The sequence below is a fragment of the Platalea leucorodia genome, assembly GCF_965183815.1.
Source record: "Platalea leucorodia genome assembly, chromosome: 8".
NCBI lineage: Eukaryota > Metazoa > Chordata > Aves > Pelecaniformes > Threskiornithidae > Platalea > Platalea leucorodia.
Window position 1 is genome coordinate 4,166,321 of NC_138830.1, and position 25,258 is coordinate 4,191,578.

General features: G+C 42.9%; 1 protein-coding gene across 1 annotated transcript in view; it reads right to left on the minus strand.

Annotated features, from left to right (window-relative positions):
• The window catches only part of FNDC3B (fibronectin type III domain containing 3B), a 210,756-nt gene that overhangs the window by 159,097 nt on the left and 26,401 nt on the right, over nucleotides 1-25,258 (minus strand). The window contains exons 2-3 of the mRNA XM_082319581.1: nucleotides 11,450-11,588; nucleotides 303-378 (exon numbers count right to left, since the gene is read on the minus strand). Coding sequence (XP_082175707.1) covers nucleotides 303-378; nucleotides 11,450-11,560 — 187 coding nt within the window. The 5' untranslated portion in view covers nucleotides 11,561-11,588. The remainder of the gene's footprint in view (nucleotides 1-302; nucleotides 379-11,449; nucleotides 11,589-25,258) is intronic.

Here is a 25,258-nt window from a genome sequence, read left to right on the forward strand (position 1 = left end):
CCAACTTGGGATCTCTCATTTGCATTTACTATTCGGTTATAAGGAAATATGCATATATATAAAATAAAAAATGCTGATAAATGATTGAACAGAGAGAGAAATCTCCTGAACCTGCAAGAAATTCATGGCTCATTCCAAGATATTAAAGCCCTATAACACGTACAGCAGCCAGGTCTGCAACTTCTCACTCTTAAGTGCCTCACTGTATTTTCAGAACTGCATATCCCATTTTTGTAGAGATGAGAGAACAAGTTTTACATCATGCAAGCAATGCTCGTCCACATGTTCGTGTATTCTCTTACCTGGGATGCACTGCAGGGTTCCATCCTCAGCCCTTATTGTAAAGGTTTCACCTGGATTAACTTGAACCAAAAAGACCTGCCGAAAGAAAAACACATTTGTTTCACTGTGATCTTCAAAAATTAAATTTTTCCCAACCCAACAATTGTGTTCTCTGTACTTTGGAAGAGATACAGGGGGCAAGGAGGGCACAGACTGGTATACTACATCTTTGGGTACCAGCACAATCCAAGAGCTGGTAGAGATTTAAAGCCTAACTACTCATCTAAATTTTAAGAGCTGAAATAAAGATATAACTCAGTTGTGTGCAGGGGAGAATTACAGCTTCAGGTTCCACCACCAAACCTGTGACAGCGTGTTTAACTTGGCCAAATGCTGATAGCTAAGGACATAAACCTTTAGACCACGGGCACATGAGAGCAGAGAGCACATAACGAACTCCAGCACACAGCACTAAGCCATACCGGGATTTCAAATTCACAGGAATAAAAGTTTTTTGCAGTGTAAGGGGAGTCGATCCATTACAGTTTTAAAAATTTATTCTTCAGTCCTACACATAACAGACTGCAATTAAGCAAAATCCAGAGACACATACACACACAGTTCAACAGCTGCACACAGAACTAGTAATAAACTATTTATTTAGTAACACATATTATCATATTTTTTAAAATAGTTAAAATATCACCCCAGTCGCCCATTGCTGAATGCTGCAGACGATGGGAATGCTACAAAGACCAGGAAGCACCAAAACGCATCCCAGTTCAGTGTACACTGTACTCATCTTTAGTAATCTTCAGGTGTCTAAAGCGATGGTTTTAAAACTTATGATTTAGATTTCTTTCTTTAATGGGGAGTTTCACTGGGAACTAGCGATCATTTACCCCATGCTCTTGCTGCTTGTGAAACTTTTACTGAAACACTTTAAACCCACTTCTGTTAACTTTGTATTGTCAGCAGTTCAGTCAAAATCTGGATTAATCTTGGTATAAATTGAAAATTTAGATTTAATATCTAATATTTGTATCTTGGGATCCACCCAAGGGTACTGAGGGAGCTGGCAGAAGTGCTCACCAAGCCAGCTTCCAGCATTTAGCCAGCAGTCCTGGCTAACCAGGCAGGTCCCAGTTGCCCGGAGGTTAGGAAATGCGACGCCCATCTACAAGAAGGGCAGGAAGGAGGATCCGGGGGACTGCAGCCCGACCTCGGCGCCGGGGAAGGTTATGGAGCAGATCATCCTGAGTGCCATCAAGCGGCACGTACGGGACAACCAGGGGATCAGGCCCAGTCAGCATGGGTTTATGAAAGGCAGGTCCTGCTTGACCAACTTGATCTCCTTCTATGACAAGGTGACCGCTTAGTGGATGAGGGAAAGGCTGTGGGTGTTGTCTACTTGGACTTTAGTAAAGCCTTTGACACTGTTTCCCACAGCATTCTCCTGGAGAAGCTGGCTGCTCATGGCTTGGACGAGTATACTCTTTGCTGGGTAAAAAACTGGCTGGACGGCCAGGCCCAGAGAGTGGTGGTGACTGGAGTTAAATCCAGTTGGCGTCCGGTCACGAGTGGTGTCACCAGGGCTCAGTACTGGGGCCAGTTCTGTTTAATATCTTTATCAACGATCTGGATGAGGGGATTGAGTGCACCCTCAGTCAGTTTGCAGAAGGCACCAAGTTGGGTGGAAGTGTGGATCTGCTGGAGGGCAGGAAGGCCCTGCGGAGGGACCTGGCCAGGCTGGATCGATGGGCCAGGGCCAACTGTGTGAGGTTCAACAAGGCTCAGTGCCGGGTCCTGCACTTGGGGCACAACAACCCCACGCAACGCTACAGGCGTGGGGAGGAGTGGCTGGAGAGCTGCCTGGAGGAAAAGGACCTGGGGGTGTTGGTTGACAGCCGCCTGAACATGAGCCAGCAGTGTGCTCAGGTGGCCAAGAGGGCCGATGGCATCCTGGCTTGTATCAGGAATAGTGTGGCCAGCAGGAGCAGGGCAGGGATCGTCCCCTTGTACCTGGCCCTGGTGAGGCCGCCCCTCGAATGCTGTGCTCAGCGCTGGGCCCCGCACCCCACGGCGGCCATGGAGGGGCTGGAGCGTGGCCAGAGCAGGGCAGCGAGGCTGGGGCAGGGGCTGGAGCACAAGGCTGGGGAGGAGCGGCTGGGGGAGCTGGGGGGGCTCAGCCTGGAGAAGAGGAGGCTGAGGGGAGACCTTATCTACAACAACCTTACCCTACAACTACCTGAAAGGAGGCTGTAGGAGGGTGGGGGTCGGTCTCTTCTTCCAAGTTACAAGCGATAGGACAAGAGGAAACGGCCTCAAGCTGCGCCAGGGGAGGTTTAGGTTGGGTATTAGGAAAAACTTCTTCCCCGAAAGGGCTGTCAGGCCCTGGCCCAGGCTGCCCAGGGAAGTGATGGAGTCCCCATCCCTGGAGGGATTTAAAAGACGGGGAGATGTGGTGCTGAGGGACGTGGTTTAGTGGTGGGCTTGGCAGTGCTGGGTTAACGGTTGGACTTGATCTTAAAGGTCCTTTCCAATCTAAACGATGCTATGATTCTATCTTTTTGTGAAAACTCTCTAAATTTAGGTCTGGTCTTTATATTCTGGGACACCTGCATGCAGAATTTGATCATTCAATCTGGAAAGACAGAATGTGAATGAATGTGTTTCTGAATTCCTTAGGCTAAACGCATAAGACAATTATTGCCTAGATGACCTTTTGAATTACAGTAATCCTACAGAAACCCATTATTCCAGCAACATTTTTAAAGCACAAGCTGGAAATCAGAAAGATGACATATGAAAGCCATTATTTTGCCTGCAGCAATGATTTCTCGGGGAGCACTGATCAGGGTGGATCTGATCCAGCATACAGAGCACAATAAATGGTTCAGGAAAGATAAGAGGCACAAAGCCATTCCATCCCTAATCTCCAAACAATCAACATTTAAGTGACAGCATTTAAGTGCTCTTTTGCTATGAATAGGCGTGGATTATCCACAACAGGATCTGGGCATCAGGTCAAAAGAAGCACAGAGCAAAGCAGTGTCATTCAGCTTAAAAAAAAAAATAAAGAAAATAAAAACAAACCAACCAACAAACCAGAAACGTGCACATAAAGAGGCAAAGAATCATAAAAATATTTCATTAGCTTATTTGCATTATACTTCTAAACCAACAGCTCTAAAGCTGGTTATTTATTAACACACTTGATTAACATAAACCAGATGCCCCAGCACACCATTCCACCTTTGGAAGAACTTGGTCCACCTCCTCAAAATACATACCCTGACTAGATGGATGTCTCATATATCAAAAGCTCCATCTTTTCCCTAAGGCGTGGAGTTAAGTTTAATGGCAAATGTAAGACTGACCGTGAGAGAGGGATTCCTCTTACTACACATGTCTACCCCAGAGCTATCAGAAGGGTATGATTTACAAATTCCTTTTCAAGGAGTCATTGCAAAAGGCCCATCACCAGCCCAAGCATCTGCATTAGCACGCCCGCAGTTGTGCTTTGAAAATAATTCCCTGGGTTTCCACATTAAAAAAAGATTATATCCCCAATAACAGCTGTTGTTTATGATGGTCGAAATGAAGTAGCATTATCCTTGCCTAATTACGCATGTTTTTAACACTAACAAATTGTTCCATCAAGAAATTCGTTTCCTGAAGGCCAGCAGCCATCACAGCTTTGTCCCCTCATCACGAGCCTGTGGGTAGAGCCTGGGACTTACTTATACACAGTAGCTTCTATTAAAATGTTATATATATGGAAATAATTCCTTATTGACAGTTCCCGGAGTACAACAGCTTAAAGATATCATATTTATTAAAAAAAACCCCAAACCCTCAGCACTAGTTACTGTCACAAAACATGTAAGTTGGTCAGAAAGCAAAGTTCCCCACTGCGTGCTGCAGGATAACAACCGTCAACTCTACTTGGCCTGTCTGGAGTAGGGACTACACTGTTTTGCCCAAATTTTAAGTACAGCCCAATAGAGACAAGAGACTATAAAATATTTTCACCCAGGATCTTGTTTTGAGGTTAAATATCAAATATATTCAAAGGATAACATTTTTCAACTATTAGCTGTGCAATTAAGCCACAGGCCTTTTCAAAATTATATCGGTGCTAGGAAAAAAGTGCTTTATTCTGTCAATCAATGATTTGCAGCAAACCACCATGGTTTTCACCTAAAATCCAGTAAAACTAATCCTGGTTTCCCAGGCTCTTGAGTAAGTTTTTCAGCTTTAGTGTTCATAAAATTATATTTGTGAAATGCATAAGGATTTGCACCATCTCATCTCCTAACATTTTACAAGGCTGAAAGCCATAACCAAACTGGTTTTATTGATATTTGGACACTTAAATATATACACAAGAACAAAGATTTTCAAAGGAGATCAGTAAGCTTGACTTCTGTTAAACCAAGCAGGTCTTCCGCACCTAATGACGGCAGCCCCACCAGATCTGCACTTTCAGAGTAGGGTTTTTTTGTGCTACAGAAGCAGCAGCACCAACATTTGTGCAATTCATTCACTGCAGCCAAATTTCCGAAGAATTAAGAGCCAAGGAGCAAGAAGAGAACCTGAGGCCCTGAGCCGCCAAGCCTTTGTGTACAGCTGAAAAAAGGCCATCTCCAGCTATGCAGGGTTTCTCAGAACAGTGAAGAAATCAACCTCCAGCTATGGTGGTACAGAAGAATACATGCTAAAACCAGTAACTGTCAGTGCACATAATGGACTTAAAAGTTATACTGGAGGCAAGAACTGCATTGGAATAAAGTACTGGAGCTGTCAGTTCCTAAAACGTAAAAAAAAAAAACAAACAAACAAAAAAAAACCACCAAACAAAACAACAAAAAACACAAACCAAAAAACCAAAACACAAAAAAACCCAACTATACCAAGTTCTGAAGTTATTAAAAGACAGTCTTCTGCACTGATGCTCAAATTAGCCACCTTTGGAGCAGAAGAAAACACTTAGGGGCTGTTGCTGGGGAAAGGCAGTTATATCAAGAGCAAACAGCAACAGCCGATGCGTGACTGACGTGGGTCAACACCGGAGCAAGGGCTGGGCGCAAAGGGAGGACGTTCGGCACACGAGCACACGTACCCGAAGTGGCCTCAGACTCAGGCACAGTGATCAGGATGCTCCTCGGGCAAGACCCTCCGCTTGCCCCGCCACTGCGGGCAGACCCCTTCCAGCAGGCTGCAACCCAGCCTCTCCCCTCCTCTCTGCCCAGAGCTGGGGGTGCTGGGGTTTGCCCCCGCCAGCCACCCCACCACCCAAACCCCTCTGCACTCACCCCATGCCATGCATAACCCCCCGAGAGTTTGCAATTGCAAAGCACTAACAAGCTGCAGAGTTGAGGTCAAACCATTAAAGCCAGCCCACATCGAGTATTAGATACTGGATGTTTTCCAGCGAATGTCCCTGATTTGTCCCAATTGCCTGGGACAAATAATATCGAGGCACGCTGTGACTTCTTTTGTTTATACACACTAAGTATGTCAAACTAATTCAAAGGTTTATTTTTCCCACGTCCTCCTAAACGGCAAAACCATATTCTGCAGCCTGGAATGCAGCTTTTCTGCTTCCTTTCTACACGAGGGATCTTCACGAGAACGCTTTGTTTCTGAAGCTTTTAATTAAAAATCTGAGGAAAGCAATAAGAAGAGTCTAAAGATAACATCTTTATTTTAATGAAAATAAACACAGATGATCTTTAATTGCCCTATGTATCTTCCAATATTCATCATCCCCAGTATGCACATTTATGAGATTGGCAGCAAGAGGAGAGCGAGCTGGAAAAGTCACGCTGAGCCCGGGCTGCTGCCCTGCCGCATCACGAGGGTGCAGCCCCAGGCCCAAGGATGCTCCAGCCCAGTTCCAGCCCCCCGGCCTCCTCACATCCAAAAAGCTGGGGCTTGTGGCAGCTGCAAGGAGGGTGCCAGCAGCACAATCTCAAAGGCTTTTTCTTTCCCCTAAAAAGTACTCGGATGTTTGCTTTAGCAGTTTAATCCGCTCGGTGCTGAAGCCCTGCCTTAGCAAGCTTTCTCTGAGGATGCAGCAGGTATCTCCATAACGCACTTTTTTTTTTTTTTGCATTTATTCTACAGTTAAGAATCTTATTTAAACAGCCGTGTTTGTTAAGACTGATTAATGTTACTAAGTTGCATAGTTACTATAAATATTTGTAATCACACACACCCAATTTGGCAGTAATTGCTCTCTGTCCAGACTAAGTTTTCATGATGAGCCAAAACACATGTCACTCGTGTCCCTCTCCTTCCTACTATCCAACTCCCCTTCCTACTGGGAGCAGGGGAACAGACTAACAAACCTGCCAGCCAAGCCCCACGCAGGCTTAAAGCTCAGCTTTGGGAATGCAAAACTATATACATTGTGGGTAAACAGTCTCATACAAAGACAGAAAGTGCTGCCTGATAAGGACCAAGGGCATATAGAATCAAGTCATAGAATTGTTTAGGTTGGAAAGGACCTTTAAGATCATCAAGTCCAACCGTTAACCCAGCACTGCCAAAATATGCTGTTATTTTGTAGAGTAGTGGTTTACTTATACAAGTGTTCTTTAAGCAGACAGAAAATTCACATTCAAAACAGGCCCTCAGCTCCTAACTGCTTTGCTGCAGATCACCTGCGATCATCCATGTGATGCAAGACAACCCAATGCTTGCTTTAGAACATTTCCACTTTATGAGGACCTTTTCCTTGCTAAGGTCAAACAGCCACTTGCACCGCTTTGGCTTATTAAAACCCTGCCCTAAGCGAGTTTTCCCTTCTCTGTTCAGATATATCATGCTTCATACAGCTGGGCGGCACGGCATCATAGGCACCACCTGGGATCCAGCCACAGGTTCCTCACAAACGCTTTAAATTATTAAAATCTATTGTATTTACTATTTCTACAGTGCATAACTTTTGGAATATATTGCATCGGGGGGGGGGGGGGGGGGAGGGACACACAACAACAACAAAACAAAAAACAACCACAAAAGAAAAAAAAAAGAAAAAAAAAAGAAAAAAAGGAAAAAACCACCAAACCCCCAAAAACTAGAATAAGCACTTGGGTCCATTCTCTGCTCTAGTTTAAAAGACTGTGCCCCAGATCCTGACGAATTTCCAGCTCCGTCCCGCAGGAAGGACCAGATTTCGCACCATTCCGTGGGCCACGTTCTCCTCAGGAACGCGTTCCTCCTCGGCCCCGCAGGAGCAGGCAGGATAAACACTTTCAACCTCTCTTCAGTAAGAAAAAAAAAAAAAAAAATCAGGGAACATGCTACATCTTAAACAATAAAACAGTGACTTTTAAAAATTCATACTTTGATAATGCTGTTCTGGGCTTAACTATCCTTTTTTCCATAGGACAGAAAATAGAGGCATGAAGCAATTCCATCAGTTTACGATGAGTACTATTGATAAAGCCCACAAGTGACAGATCCTGACCCCCCTGATTTATCCCAAGTTAAACACGCTCCAAACAAGCAGTAAAAAAAACCAAAACAAACCAGTATATCTGCATAACAAGTTGCTCTGATAAGCAAGAAATTAAGATTCGTGAAGTTTTAGTGAATTCTGTGTTTCACTGCATTCACAAAGAAACATGATTTTTGAGAACGGTCTCAGAGTTTGCCCACCAACATCCCTCAGTTAAAACTCCTTCAGAAAAGTTCATTCTAGAGACTTCTCAGACAGCAAACACTGCCCGTGGATTAACTTTGCTAACGCTACTCATCTGCCATCTGTTCTACTCAATGCCTAAGACCACTGAATCTGCTTTAAAAGTCTGTATGTTTAAACAGAAGGAAATTTCATCGTCCTTTATCTGACAGCCATCTTTCATGGACTGATGCTTCTCAACTCGGGTATCTTAGATGTGTTCCAGTTATAAACCTTTTTCTTCTTGAAACAAGCCTCCCGTGTACAAGTATTCCCCCCTCGCCTCCCCTAAAAGCACATTTCTACAAGTATATAAAAAAAAAAATATCCAAGAAAATATGACTAAATAACTCTAAGTTTTGGCACAAAGTTCATTCGCTCAGCTCAGCTGCTGTTCAGGTACAGTATAAAAGCCAGCTAAATGCTTTCAGGCTTTTGCAAGGTGCAGACTTGTGCTACAGGAAGGTACCCAATCTCGTTCCTCATTCGGACGTCCTCTCGTCTCCGTTATTCAAAGCGTGTGACCCTCAAAGACAAGAACAAGCACACGCAGCACTACATACAGTGCCTGGGCTCAAGCCAAACAGTGAAAAAAACAGGTTTGGTAAACACACCTTTACAAAGAGGGGGCAAGCAGAAAACCTGCTACACCATTGCAGGTGCAGTCAGCAAACCAAGCCAAAATAAAACCTCTCAAACTAAATCGCCCGGCATTCGGTACAGATGGGCTATGGCACAGCTAGCTGCCCCTCCGCTTTATATTCCGAGCTTTTTAGAGCTTGCAGTGGAGTACCTACAGGAAACCATTGACATTCTTGGACCAAAAGGTTAATTATCACTCCCCAAATCCCCACAGGAGTTACAAGTGGATTAGGAGCAGAAGCAGAGTAAGCAGCAGCTCTGGAAGGGACATGAAAGCATTAAATACACTCAGCAGTAGTGGACATAAAGTGTGGGAAACTTCAAAAAAAAAAAAAGCCAGTGCTAGAAATGCCAATTTGGGTAGTCTAGAGAAGAGGGATTACTGTCAAGCAGGCAGAGACATTCCTAGCCCTGCCCCGTACAGCTCGGCAGCTCTTATCCCCAGGAAGATAAAACAATTGAATGTTCCTATGCAATTGTCTTACGATACAGGACTGCTTGCTGGCAGTGTTGCTTTTTGCATCGCTCTCCATCTGGCTGCTGGTAAAGCTAAGGTGTCTTACCAGCTCCAGTCTGCTCTTTTCTATATGTATAAGAACTGGTCTTTTGAGAAAAGCCTTTTCTCGGAAACTCAGTGTTGAGTGCTGATAGCGCAGCTCTACCGTGGCTGAGCCTTCACGTATCCAGTAACACGTAAGGGCGAGCACCAGCAAGAGCACCCAGAGCATCTCGTCAGAAGCAAGTACTGTCCGCCCCAAAGCACGAGGCGCTGATCTGCGTGCTGGCCACGCCGCAGGCTGGAGAACTCTGCCCGCCTCGTCTCCCACCAGCTCAGCTGCGATGCTTCCTTACCACCAGCTTCTAATAGAGACTGCAATTACACCCTGGAAAAGCACACATCCTTATAAAACTAGCACCTATTTATGGAGTAATATAAGCCATCTTTCTTAAGGAAGTCATTCTTACACGAGTCTAATCTGAAGGCTGTTCCTGCCTTACAAGTAACAAAGATAAATCTCTTTCAACAAACACGTAACATTTGCTTCTACATTACCTAACAAATCACGTTAAGAACAATTAACGTAGTCCATTTGCTGCAAAGGTCAAACAAAGCATTTATTCCAATTTCATTCCATTTTAGAGCTGTACTTTTAAAAAGCAAAGACCTCAACCAAAGCTTCAGGAATAAGATGAAAGCGATAAAGCATAAAGCCAGCTAAGCTTTGCAACATATGAGGGCACATCCAGACTAGAGGCCAAAAAAAGTCTCACAGAAAACTGGTATTCCAGCTACAAGTACTTAAGGAGATACAGTGATGAGGTCTACAAGCATCATCCAACAAACATTTATGCAGAAAAGGAACCTGGCCCAGAACTGTTCTGCTGAGTCATATTTGCATAGCGTAGCAAAAGCAAGAAGTAATGCACTTCCAGTATGTCAGCAATTCTTTTTACTCCAAAATATTAGATGAGAAGCTAGTTTAAAGGCAATGGAGGCATCCACCCACCAAGCAAGGCTGCTGAATCATCGCTGATGGGGAAATTCAAAGATTGACTTAGCGCCCCATCTCAAAGGAGGGCTCAGAAAACTTCATTTATTCTTTCTGTAATACAGAAGGACTCACTGGACAGTCTAACCAGAGAAATGGTTTCCAGCAAGGAGGAAAGCGCATATTTAAAGAACAATTATCCCATCCAGTATCAATAAGATTGTTCCTTCACTTAAGCATATTAATATTGGACTTGGTAAATAGAGCCATTAAAAGCTTTCTTTTCTATTTTTTCAAGTTGAAGCACACTGTGCAGAAATTACTTTAAAAAAATCACAGTAAAGAAAATCTGTATCATAACAAGAACACAGATAAGCAAACAGACTTAGAAGCTTACAAGAAAAGCGGAAATTATTCTTCCTCTCGAGGCTGGTGTAGTTCAAAACACAGCTTGGAGGGAGGAACAAATGATCAAGGGTATGAGAAGTAACAGAATGACATTTTATATTGATTCATGAAGGACAGCTTATTTCTACCTTGGTTAAAATACTTTGCTGAAATGTCTCAGATCAGGAGGGAACCAAATTGAGTAACACAGAAAAAATGCTAGGGTAGAGTTCTACAAAGAGAAGGATTAACCCAAGATGACAGGTTTGGGAACCTACCAACTATCAGCTTGAATCTCCAGGCTGTATCCTGACCTGAAGGCATCATTATGGTCTTATAATCATCCTACCTACTTCTAATCAAGCTTATTAGAGATTATCTCCCAGAAAAATATGAAAGGAACTATAAACTTGCCTTCCTTCAAAAGCCCGCTCAAAATTCACTTCTGCTTCTTATAATGAAGCACAGGGTAATACATAGGACTGCCCGGATCAGGATATTTAGGTAAGCAAAGAATAGCAGACATCACAGGACTCTTCAGTTCCCCATTTCTTCAGTCCCCCCCTCCCTTTTTTTTTTTTTTTTTTTTTACAACCTCAGCATTTGTTTTAAGTTCTTAAAATCTCATCACAGATACTAGCAAGATGTCCTGACAACAGCTAGCACAAGTAAATCATGAGACTAACTTTCTGCAAAGCCCTCAAATATGTAGCATTTATAGCCATTATTTCAATCCCATTATTTTAACTTCAACTACCACATATGCAAATAATCACATTAAATTTAATGGTACACTTAAAGCATTGCTTTTAACGTCTTTCCAGTATAAGGGCAGACTTCTGCCTTCCAGGAAATAATCTGCCCTCCCGAGCGCTAGGGAAAACCATCTTCAACATCCCTTGGTGGCCCAGAAGTAGTTTATTTAAACCAGCCATTTTCTGCAGAGCTCACTGACCTGCTGTGATCCATCGCCATTCACGATGTGAGGCATCATGGCTACCTCCCCGTTCAGCAACGGTGGCAGCTCCAGCGGAATTTGGTCGGTCATCATCATTGTGACGTACATTCATGGAGAATTTTCCTCAACGGGCTTCCTGCAAGAGAAGCATCAGTTAAAGACCCTGGAAAACCCACTTGTACTTTCGAAGGTCGCCAGCATCCACGTGGATTTTGCCATTAAGGTAGCAACTTAAGCAGGACACCCGCTTTTGTAACAGGATGCATATGGGAACTTGAGGCACTGAACGGAGGTTTTAACTGTTAGATCAAGAGCATGGAAAGTCAAGTTTCCATGCAAGACTTGCAAAAACCAGCTAGCCAGATTTCCACTCTTTCCCACAATTATAAACCCCAGCCCTCATCGCACCGCTGAAACAGGCAAGTTCCGAGAGGGAGATCTGCTCTGTTCCTAAAAACGAGCACCCTGCTTGCTACCACAGCTCTTGGAACCACATCATCCGTGTGGTTAAGATGCTACATCAGTCTCACTTGATAGCCGCGGTTCAAAGCCAAACACCTTTATTTCCTTTCTAGGGCCCTGTAAACAGCGTGAACTGCCACCTATAACACAAAGGGCAGGCGCCTGACTTCCACTTAATCATGATCCAAAGGATTCAGGTTTCTGCTGGAACCAGAGGGACAGCACATCCCCACACTCTGAACACCTTGCGCTAGACAGAGGACAACAGAAGATGATCTCGCTTAAGGATTTGTGAAGAATCACATATCACTTCCAGCACACCCTCCCCTTTCACAGCTAACTGATGTGATACGTAAGCATCACTAAAACCACAGGGAGATTGCTTTGTAAAAACAAGTCTTAATTCAACATTAAGGGTACCATCAGGCTGTTTTACAGGGCAGTAATCCAGTTCTTCAGTGAATAAGATGGATGACCTAATCACATAGCTTATCTAGACTTCTGCACAAGAACTCCTAAGCAAAGCAACCTTACAGGTCCAGTGCTGGTCAGGCAGCTTCATTTGTACCTCTCATGCCAGAGAATCCCAAAGTCCTCCTCAATAATTTCATGTACCTCACAAATTCGAGTAAGAAAAAAAATATGCTGTGACTTAGGTGGCTGATAACAGCCAGGTAATCGGCTGGCAAAACACCACTAGAGTATAGAGAGGGGAATTTTTGGCAAAGAGCAGCAGGTAAATCCCCCCTCATGAGGGGGGTGTTGTGGGATCTAGTAGTTACACGGAGCACTTGACTACAGAGCCATACACCGGGGCTTTAATTCATCTGCTCCGGAGGGGACGAAGGGCTGAGCCAGCCTCACCAGGGCTGGAGCATGCGGTTCCACGGATGCTGCATGCTGCAAACCTAACACCCCCGTACCTGGTCTGCCCCCAGGTGCTGCTAGGCTTTAAATTTAGACTTTTTTTTTTTTTTTTTTTTTTAAAGTTTAACAACTAAACCAATAGTTTAGTTGAAATAAGCACTCTTCATTTTCATCCACCTCTTCCAGAGCTCGTTGCAAACCCATCACCTGCAGAGCGACTTGATGATCAGAAACGTCAGCCTGACCAGGAGCTGGTACTCCAGCTCCTGAAGAGGACCACTATTGTGGATTAAAAGTGATGGCGGTGCCCACGCAGACTGAATTACATCTACCCTTTCATTCCTATCACACGGGCCCTCTTCACATCTAAAGACTAAAAGTGCATTTGTTTTTCAGAAGACATGCCAACTTAGTCCTGTTACCTCCAGCCATACATCTCAAGACCAGCATTTTAATTTAACTCAGTACCAAATTTAGCACGACTCTCACAGCTCTTTCCAACGTTCTTATCCACATGAAAACACCATTTTTCTAATCATCACTTCACAGAGATATAAACGGAGGCAATCTATTTTCATCCACCTTTAAATGAAATCCCTCCTTTTATTCAAGACTCAACTACAGGACAGCGGTTCTCGGAAAGCTCCAGAGACAGTTGTCCAGAGGATGGTACATCCACAGCCGGGTTTCAAGTCCCATCTCCTGCCTGCAGCAGCCTCTTTGTCCCAGAGTCTGGCAATGTTTTAGTCCTACTGTCACCACTACCCTGAATAATCTGCCCCGCAGTGCATACACCCATCGAGTAAGGAATAAGGACACTTGCTAAACACTCCTGTAGCCCACAGGATCAAGCTCTCTGATCCAGCATGGGTCTACCGGTGACCAAAGCCTCCCTGGCTTAGTCATTCAAAGCTCAGACCCAACCATTACACGAGCTACAGCAATCAGTCTGACAGCCCAGAAGCTTTGCTCAACGCGTTCTTCCCCTGAAGTTTTGCAAGATTTGGAGCTTCTTCCTAAACCTTTTGCTTCTCATTACTTCACAGTCTCGGGTTTTAATTCTGAGAAAGATCCAAGTCCACCACCAATATTTGTAGGTGTTGGGTTTGGGGGTGGAGGGGAAGGAGTGGGGCAGTGTGATTTGGGTTTTTTGGGGCTTTGTTTGTTTGTTTAAAATTATGACGAAGAAGAGAACATGTGAGTTTTTGAGTCATTTCTTAAATACTTCAGATTAAAAAAAGGACTGAAAAGGCCTAATACTGAACACCAGTGAGAACATAGGAGCTTTCAATGGAAAGAGACTGAGTTAGTCAATAGTCAGTTGTACCTCAAAAACACATTGGTTATACATGTAGTTATGTATCTATAGTTTTTGTGTGTATATACACATTTATATTCATATATAAATAAATATTATTTTTAAAGAATGCAATGTGCATAGGAACTATATTAAACCCATATAAAACAATACCCTCCTCCCCCAAATAAATGACACGCTCATCTAGTCTGAATCTGAAAGCCCCAGCTTTAACTGAGTTTAAGCGTCACGCCGATGCTATTTTCTTAAGGAAAAAGTGCCAGACTGTAGCTTGAAGCTGCATATTTTCCTAGTAATATTTCCATTCCAGGCACAACAACCAATATGTTGACGTTTATTTGCTACATGTCATTATTTAAAGTTTTACAGCTGCATTCCTTTTGCTTTATTAATGGTTTGTCACTACAGTCATGTCTACGCTTGCCACACTTTAAAGGGGAAAAAAAACAAAAAAGAAATAAAGAGGGCTTCCTTTATTTGTCAGGTCTGTTATGACCCCGCCAGAGGTGATGCCAGCAACAGCACTGGCTACAATGCACAGCTGGCCACAGGCATTTTTTTAGCAGTATTTCACACAGAGGTACTCCATGCAGAGTTAGATGAGATGGGGTTAAAATATCTACCGTGAGACTGGCAGACTTCACACCAAAGCCAAAACCTTTGGAAATGGGCTTCACGCACTTTTTTAGTTTATTTGCTCATCCATCTTACTTAAAACAGATTTATTCACCACGCATTCACACCCCTCCTAAAACCTACCTCAGGGGATGCTCATATAAGCAAGCTTGATTAATACAAAGAAGGTGAGGTCTGAACACAAGCACTTTCTGTTTCCTGTAAATTCAGGAACATCGATAGATGAAAACACCAGACAAGGACTCAAAGAACCAGGTCACATTTCAGGATATGAGAACTCTTCCTTTGCTAAAATATGAACTGCCAAATACTAACCCACAGCTTTTTTTTTTCAGGTACTAACTCAAATTTGGGGTTTTGTCTAGAAAGCTGACTATATTTAAATTTAAAAAAGATATTTCCTGTGCGTCTACATTCCCTAGGTTTGGCTGGGACGGACCACAGCAATGCCAACATGGAGCGAGAAGCTGCATCTCCCTGCCTAGCTACCTCCAGGAATATGGGAAATCACAGCTTCCCGTCTTGCCATAGAGCAAGGAAGAAGAAATAACCATCCAAGTTGGATGTTTCTCTCCCCAAACCAAACTTCCAAACCTTTTGACGTTTGCAAGTTACTGTTACAAACCTGATTTTCAATTCAGTACTGCAGTCTTCTACTGATCCCAGAGATGACTGTTTCCTTAAATTAATTCAATATGTGAATTAGTAATACATAAATTAGTTGCATATGGCACTAAAAAGAAAATTAAAACACTCAGAAGAACAAAGTGTAACTATGTAAAAACCAATGTCCATGTATGGCGAATTAATGTGACCCAACAGGTTACGTCCGAGTTCTCCTGAAATTCCAAAAGCAGCGTGAACCACATCAAGATACCCAAGTCCTACTTTTCCTAGAAGGTTTCACCCATGCTATTAATGGGGCTATAAGCCAAGAACATTCTTCTTTTTGTGACTTTTTTTTCTACCTTCTGTCTTTTATGAAGCCGAAGAACCTCTTCCAGCTATGGCAGACAAATTCAGAGAACCTGGCAAAAGCAAGAGGAGTTCTGAATATTCAGTCCTGTGACAGCTCTCTGCAAATTTTTATTTCCCTGCAGCAGGCCGTTAAAAGCTACTGAACAAAGTGTTCTGCTTTTTTATCAGAATCGTCTGGAATTACAGAAGTTGTACTACAAAGATGACAGACAGCTTTCCGATACCTAGTAGAGCCACATAGCCTGGTTTATTTAATATACAAGAAAAATCCAGTACTAAACACGCATCTGAACTCATGCAGTGCTTACTTTGGGTTATTCCATCTGATTAGAAAAGAACATACTGCATAAAGAGTAAGAAGCTACACCACCTTCAATCCTAGCGTTACTACAGAAAAGATTTGAAACACACACAATGTAAAACTTTAAAAGGAAGAATTTTCTCTTTCCAGGCTAAAAAAAAAAAAAACCCTTACAATTTCAACATGATGAAGTTCATACATAGACGGTGCATGCACACACACACAAGCCCAAACAGTGCATGCAGCAATTAATAAACAAGCAAACAAAAACTCCTCAGATTTTCTACAAGATTTCCCTTCAGGCACGACGAGCAATTTGTCCACGGCCCAGCCACCTCCCGAACCAGCTGCATCCCTGTACGAGACCATCCATTTCCCAGACTGCTTCCCACGAGATGAAGCTCAAATGCTACCCAGCAATGGCAACCATCCGAGAAAGCCAGAGGCGCACTGGTGCTCAGCCTTCCCTTCCTAAATTTAGCATAAATGCCTAATTGTAATGACCGGTAGCCGTAAGCTATCCTGCCTTTGTAAAAAACTCCAGAAATTACATGGTATTGGCATGTACGGTAGACACGTGTCCAGTCCCCCCTGAAGAAAATGAACCTAAAGCATTCCTTGTAAAGATGACTCAGACGCTGAGGGTGGCTTCAAAGATGACAGAATCCATTACCAAACAAAAAGTAGTTTTCTTGAAATAGAAATTTTCTCCACTAATTCTTCAAAATCATAGAACACATCCCATTGAGGTTGGGGAGAGAAGGAGAAGCTTGTGTCAGAACCATATATTTCATGTATTTTTTCTTTTTAAATATCAGGTTATAGTCTAATATGAGCTCCTTTCTACCATTATTTTTTATATATCTGTATGTATGTATTATATGAGCCCCTCTTCTACCATTCTGCATGTAATGGGTGATCTCCTCTTGCACAGCGGTTGATGCACTGATCAGAAAAGTAATACAACCCATCGGGAACTTCTTTGGTAGTTTACAATGAGGGGGAAAGCTAGTTCAGGTGCGAGGTCAAAAGTCAAAGTCTTTTGATGATATAACTGATCTAATGACCATCAGTCTCTTAAAATGTGACTGTTTCTCCCCCCTACCAGCCGTTGTCCCTGGCTTGTCCTGAGGCAAACCAGGTTCTGCAACGAGGACATTCAGAAATTGGCAGTTCTTTGACAGCAGAAGGAAAATATTTGTGGTATCTGATCTGCATCCTCCAAACCGCATCCTAATAGCACGACCAGCCCAAGCCCTCCACCATCATCTGCGCAGTTAGTTTAAATGCAGACGGGTTCCCCCATCCGCTGCGCTGTATTGACCCTCAGATACTTGTGGTGTTATAACCGAGACGAGAAGAAGTAGGAGTTGCTTAAAATGGTTTTGCCATGGTTAAAAAATATGTATGGAATCACAGGCTGATGTCAGAGGGAGTCCCACTTAGCACCACTGAGAAGTAAAGCATGGCTTTCGAAACACAGGCCCTGAGAACACGGAAGGCTCAAGTATTTCTAGAAGAAATCTTACTTTTGGAAAGAAATACAGTGAAATGCAATGAGAATAAGAAAACCCTTTTGCATTCGCAGCGGCCATTGCCTGCTGCACATGTTATTCTTCTTCCATAAAAAGAAATATTCTTGGAACCATTTGCTATTTTCCAGGAGTTTGTATACGGAATTGAAGAACCATATCAAAGTCTGGTATGTCGAATCACGTCACTGCTGATCATTATACAGTTGAGGAAATGGGTGCTTTTTCCAGAGATACTTTGAACAAACCCAAAAATAACTAGAGAGGAAAATAACTAGGAAAAAAATCGCTGGTATGTACGAACAGAATATGTATACACACCCCCACAGACTTATTTGTACACACACATACTCAGACACTAAGAATTTAAAATCAGTACATGGCCCGCTAGGAAGGCTCCGACGGAGAAGCGCTGCTTCTGCACCTGAACTGTCGATGCTGGTGTTTGCATGCAAGAGGTGAAAAAGCTTACACCCAGCCCCGTCTTCCTATTGTATTTTGGACAGCACACGTTGAAATTTAAAATTAATTAAAACATACGTAACGCAACTATATTTCCTCTGAAAAGCAGCTATATTTACTGCCCTGCTTTCAAGAGACTCTTGCCATGGCTTGCCACTTGAATTCAAGAAGGAGTGGTAATAATTGTTCATGTAGAAAAGCCTCTTCAGACATGAGCAGTACCTGGAGGTATGCGCACAGATGGTTGGTCAAGGCACAAACAGTCTGGAATTTGTCTTGTCTGAAGTGCGTTCATTAGTTTAGTTAAATCACATCCGTCTGAAGAGCAATTGAAACCTGAAAGCATTCTTTCTCTGTTTAATTGCAACGATGGTAGATTAATTTGAAAGCACCCAGACTGGCTTCTTCGTAACGATTTTGAAGAAATAATGCAATTTTAAAAATCCGTTATGACAAAAGAAAACAGATGAGAGGGAATGCATACCTACAAAGCTTGCTGGCATTTTCTGTAGAGGTAGTAAAATGCCTGCCACTTGTTCTCTGTGCCCTTTCGCAGACAACAAGGCCACCAGTAGCTGGATCCTATCTCCAGCAAGCTGAAAAGCATAAACATCCTCTCAAAACTTAACCACTATAATTAATCAGTGGGTTTATTCCCCTCTAGTTTATTTTAAATAAGAACACATTTCAATGTCCATGGTACATTCCATCTCTAAAGATGGAATTATCAGCAGTATTCAATTCTATAGGGGACCAAGGAAAGTTAACAGTGTTTTCCCCCACACCCCATGGTGTGAGATGATTAAGGCAGCTATCCAAAGGGTAATGATATGATGATTTTCAGTAGTTTGCATTTATTTAGACCTAAAGTTTGACCTTACATTTTCAAGACTTGAAACTCTATTATTTTAAAGAACAACAATTTTGCAATGCAACCAGCTGCATACCCCTCATAGGAAATGTTTGTAATTTAGGAACAGACAAACTATAAAAAAAACAGTCCCTAGCTCAACCTTGGGATGAAATGGAATAACCAAATAACTTCAAACACGTACCAGAACTGAGCATCAGGAATGGGGAGATGAGGTCAAACAGCATCATGCAGTAGTGTCTTATTTCACAAGGCAAGTACAAGTAATAAGCATATAATAGCTCTGATGAAATACCAGAATAAAGCAAGCTGGTGCACAAAGGAGTCTTTTACCAAAGGAAAACTTCACACCACTAGTTTTCCCCCCACCCCTGCTTTTCCAGAGAGGAATCTTGTGAAAACTTGTGTAGGAAAAGCCAGCCCACCCTCCTCCCACCACCGCACACTCCTGGGGTCAGATTCTGCTGAAGACGTAACGGCGCTGGATTTAAGGGAATAAAATACACCAGAAGTGAAAGAGGTCTCCAAAAAATGTATTAGGCTTATATGAGCTACGGCAGAGCAGAAAGGCACAGGCAGAGGAGCTAATCCAATGGCTCCACAGCGTTCTCACTTCTGCAAATAGCATTACAGCAGCAAATCCATCTGCTGCTGAAAATCAGTTCTAAAACATGCAAGCACACCCTGGTTCCAGCCTGCACCGCTGGCACAGGAGCAAGCTGCACGTAGAGAAAACCTGTATGCAACTCACTCTCACCATTTGGGTTTTTCTGTGCTTTTTCTTCAATCTAAAAATTAAGTTAGTCATTTTCGCTATTTATATTCCTTTCCTTTTCCCATGTCTTCACACCTTTCTTTCCTCGCCTTCCTCCATATTAATCACAACAGATAAAAGTGACTCACAAGGGATATAGTTGCAAACACAGAGAAGTTTTTAGGCCCACAATTCTCACAGTATTTCATAGCACTTCTTCCAAGCAGCAATAGGCTGAAGTTAACTCTTCTTGCACAAGGGTGGCCAATTATTTTTTTTTCCCCACAATTTTTTGCATTGTTGTTTCTTTACATTTTTTATTTGAATTTTTTACATTTAAAAAACATGTAATTATAAAATTTGCTCTGGCACAATTTGCTTTAAATAGCAACTATTTTAAACTTTTTTTTTTTTAAAAAGGGAAATTAATTTATGCCCTATTCCAAAAATACAAGCGGTAATCAGTATTTCGAAGTCATTTGTTCCTGCTTGTCCACCCTCACAGAAACACTTGAGTAAGAGTTCTGGGTGCTGATCATCGGCAGCTGCACAATGCACCACCAGCCGCACTCGGCATCCCTGCGCTTTGCTAGAAGACCACAAGCCGCATCAAACAGGACGGGGACGAAGCGGGACCTTCCCGTTTCAGACACCCTCCTCTCCCCTGGTCCGCAGGAGAAGGCAGAGCTCTTCCCGCCGCGGTCCCCCCGCGTGCCGGGGCGAGGAGGGGAGGACGGCAGCGCCCCGACAGCTCTCCATCCCACAGCACAAACTGGTCCCCTCAGGGCAAAGAGCCATTTTGTGCAACAGAGACAACATTGCGTGTTTCCTAATTAAATGATAATCCTTTTCGGGTTCTCTACACTCTGTATTGCCTCTGACAAAAGCAATTTGTAAATGAAATGCACAATGTCACAAGAGATATTCAGTAAGCTTAAACACTGTTTCAAGCAAATACCAAGTTATTCCAACTATTTGCTCAAGGAGGAACAAACCCCTTCAATCCAGATCTACACCTGCCTACGGTTTGGGCCTGGATCCTGCAGACATTTCCACTAGGGTACATCTTTATGCACTGTTCATAGTTTTATTAGTGGTGTGCTTAAGTACTGAACTCCCTGGATCAGGGCTGTGACCCCGTGCACATGCCCAGGGACATGGGCAAAACCTCCACACGAAGAGAAGCTCTTGCACAAAGGTGCAAGTCAGATAAGGCTTCACCTGTTTGCTTTCTTCCTCCATTTAATGGCCAAAGTATTAACCACGGTTAGAGGTTGATAAGCATAGCATTTGGCGATAAATACCCTCCCCTTCAACTCTGCTCTCTCAAATAATAATCTCTCTGCAAGAATATCACAAAGACCTCAGTTATCTCTTCTAGAGTTCCTGGGCAGTGGAGAATCTACTGAAAACAATGGGGTGGATTTTTTTTTTAACTGCTAAGCTACGAAGGAAAAAAAAAAAGGATATCTATCATATCAATCTGCAGCGCTTGAAAAGCACGCATACCAAATTCCATTTACAACAAGGTTTCAGCACACCTTTGTGCAAGGCAAACTTTTTTGTTGTTGCCATTGACCGCTAACCTGACTCCGGGCTGACGCTGCGCTGACAAAGTGGCTCATTGTGTTATTGTGGGAAACCGCTTCGGAGAGATCTCCCAGTCAGCCCTGGGATTCAAGAACAGGCATTCACACGGAGCGGCCGCTGCAAGGGAGCACCTCTGGATGGCTGCCGGAGAAGTTTCTCATGTAGAAGGAAAGCTGAACCCATTATCATCATCGTGCTCACAGGATCTAAGTGCCTAAACCGCACGATTAACAAAAAAAAAAAAAACCAACCCAAACCCCACCACCCAAACCCCATCACTCGAACTTTTCCGCATCAGGAGAAAAAAAATTAAAGTTTTGTTTCACCATCCCTCACTTTCACAGAACATAAAGTAAAATTTGCAAGAGTTTTTTTACTTTTCTGAACTGCTTAATGAGAGCGAAGATAGTATGCTACCTAAGAAGGTTTCTCTTAATTTGCAATAGACAGGAATTTTTATTAAAACAGAACAAAAACAAAACCCAAAACCCACAAACAAAAAAGAAACCACACACACAAAATCATCAAATCATTGTTCCACTTTCGATTGAGTAATTTTGGTATCCAGCACCTTACAGGAAAGAAGCCTCTCCTACTCCAGGTATCTGATTTTTATCTCCAATGATAATAAAGCATCAAGGAATCAAAACCACCGAATCTTTAAATGCAGAGTACTAGGAGGTTTTGTTTTCTTTAAGGTGGGAAGACATAGGGTCTCTATCTAGACAGAAAACGCTGGATCTCCATCGTGCTGAATAAGCCAACTGATGCAGCTATAAAGCTCAAATTAACTATTAAATGGTTCAAAAGAGAAAACCTTTGGGGTTTGTTACCCGTCTGAAATGGAGCACGGTTTGTAACACAGACTGGAGGAGAAATTAAGTTTTGTTGATACAGCAGGAGACAGTCCAGTGGGGTTACCAGCACTCAGGTTGTCCCTATCCAACTTAATTTTGAATCCTCACCCTTCTAAGTTAATTCCCACTCTCTGCCAATTCATTCAAGCAATGGAAGGCTGAAAGTTATTCTCAATAAACTGATAATAAGCAACACAGTGTAGTAGTGGACAACTTATTATGAATTAGGAAACCAACACTTAAAGTTACACCAAAGCCAGCAGTGTTGGCTGAAAGGCAGCCACACAGCACGGTGGCCAGGAGGCAGATGCTCCCCCCTCCGCCTGCCCTGGGGGCAGTCAAAAGGCACCAGCCCCAGTCCTGTACCTCCTCATTATAGGAGTTACTCATTACTAAGTTATAAGTCTTTTGTTAATTAAAATTTCCTAATATTACCCCTATTGACTTTGATACTACAGCTTTCAGCGTCAGCAGAACATGAAGAGGTAATAGCAGTACTGAAAAGTTATTAACACACCTTATGCTAATTATTTTTCCCATAATGAAAAATTTCTGAAGATCGATGAGAATTCTCCTAAATCCTAGAACAAGGAGCACACACCTTCCAGTTCACAGCATGCTGCTAGCCAGGCTCCTTTGGGAATAACCCCTGAAACAGTCAATCTAAAGGCAACCTATTGTTCCTGGTTCTTTGGGGTTTTTTTTTAATTACAAAAAATCATCCAAAATATCCTACCCTACTGCTTTTAGCTCCAAAACAGGGGAAAACATTACAGCAGCTTGCCGTTACTGTGAGGTTAGGCTGAAAGGTAGGAAAATAGAGAAAAAAGGAGGAGGAAACGAAGTTGAAAAACAATGTGTTCTTACACTAGGTCTGCAGATGGATACACAGAGTTTCTTGTTTCCTAAAAACATGGAGGACATAACTGTGGCTATCCAAGCCTACACACACTCCATTTAGGATAAAACAATTAGCATTAGCCTGCAGGCTCCCATTAAAAATGAATCTGGATGCTCAGGTGCTTTACGAGACACAGCTGGACACCCCTGCCTGCAGAGCAATCGGGGAACACCACTGCTGGCTGGAGACAAGGCACCATGCGCTAGGAAGCTCACACAGCTCTGGAAAAAGTAAAATTTTAAAAGATAAAGAATAATTAAGAGGCCTCAAAGACAGCAACAGAAAGTTCTTTTGGGAGAGTCAAGAGGCACATATACAAGCCAATAAGAACCAGAAGTTGAGCTAGGTAAAGGAAGGTAAACTTCTCCACAGTCAAACCGCAATAATTTTTTAATGCAAACTTATTATTTAATCAAAAAGGGGACAGTCATGCTTCGTTGTGTTTCCCTATTGATACAACCACACACAGCTCCAAGGAAGTCAATTAAACCCTTGAAACTAAAGTTAGCTTTCCGCATCCTTTAAATGACACAATTCTAGTCAAGCAAAAAACTTAAAACGGACACGCAGCAGAAAGCAAACCGACTTTCAAGCTTCATGCAACACACAACTCCAAGTTCATTTTCCCTCGTTACACTTGGGGAAATTCATTTCCCTAGCTGCATATCAGACTGCAGAGGTGCAAAAGTCTAGAGTCAATATTCAAATAAACTGAAGAAATCCACAGAAAGGAAGAAGTTGCACTCTGTAGAGGTGAACCATGAGAAGGTTGGTTGCCATCTTCTTACTGAAGATCTGCGGGGTTTTGATCGAGAGAAGAAAAGTTCCTAATTTAATAAGACAAACGCACTTTTATTTCTGCTCTGAGATACACCAGAGTACGTCCCTCCCTCTCCCTGGCTCCGTAACAGCATCCCCAGCCCCGCGGACGCAATGTGCTATTCCCGCAGAACAGCGGGGAACCGTAAACTTCCCGGCCTGGCTGTTGCCGAAAGCACGCTGCTGTCAAATCCCACGCTGAGAGCCCGTACAGCCCGAAACGCTACCAAAACTTATTTAGTCTGTGTTTGTCCCAGGAGTGTTTCGCACCACCTCTACCGACACCGTGAGGAACAGGGCCGCATCTCGCATGGCCTGAGCGAAGGCACGTGGGAGCCAACGCGGCCGTGCAGCGGGATCTCTCAGTACCACAGACCCATCCAAAACACCTCCTTGCTTTCTCTGCTCCACCCATCTCCAGAAGGTAAACTTCATTCGTTTCCCAGGTCGGCATAAGCAACCTGCTTGCTACTTACAAACGTGGGGGAGATCCACTGCACAAGCCTCAGAGGAACTAGCTTCCATGTATGCAAAAATAAAATCATCGGTAACGAAGTAGAGTTTATCTTTAGGTCCTTTTAAACAAAATCATTTTGAATTTTATGATGGCTCATGCTTATCCACTCAGTGATAAATCTCTAGCAACAACCATTCACAGCATTTCAGTTTTCTGGAAAGAAGCATAAAAAAAACACATTACGCCAAAAATATTTCATTTGTAATTCTAGCTGGAATTCAAAAACTAAAGTATTTGGGAAAGGCAGAGAAAAATCTAGCTTTGCATCTTAAAGGATGCAAACCTGAATCTCAAGAGATGGACTTTGACTTGGTCTGCATATGGGGTGGGGAAAACGCCCTTCAAAAAGGTAAGCGGTTTTGGAGGGTTGGGGAGAAGGTACAAATAATACAGAATTCACAGAATTCCAATAAACAGAGGAGAACAAAACGTGCAAGTCACGCAAATGTAAGAAAATCCCCCTCAAAACTCTAGTTGGATGTGTCCAAAGTAGAAAGAGACTGAACCTACAAGAAAGGCTGATTCTTTACAAGTCTGTTTTCTACGGTATCTTGCATAAATATAAACCAGTTCTTCACCACCACGCGTCCCGACAGTCTTCAGTATTCACCTTACCCTGCCCACGCACCTCACTTCGCTTACTGCAAGAGAAATTCACACAAATCCTGATGGAGCAAAGAACGTTACACCACGTTTCTGTCCTTTTAGAATTAATTCCACATCAAATATAGAAATATAGTATTTTTTTTTTACTATATATATAAATAAATTTAAAAAATTAAAATGAGGGTTGACAGCATCTTGTCTTTGACGGCGGAAGCAGAAACTTCAGAGGATCAGCAGAAGCAGGCGTTAGTCCGCAGTGTTACGCGGACAGCCTGATGGCATTAGCCCAGGAGCAAGCTTTCCCAGGGAAATCTAGTTGCGCTCAATTTTACCCG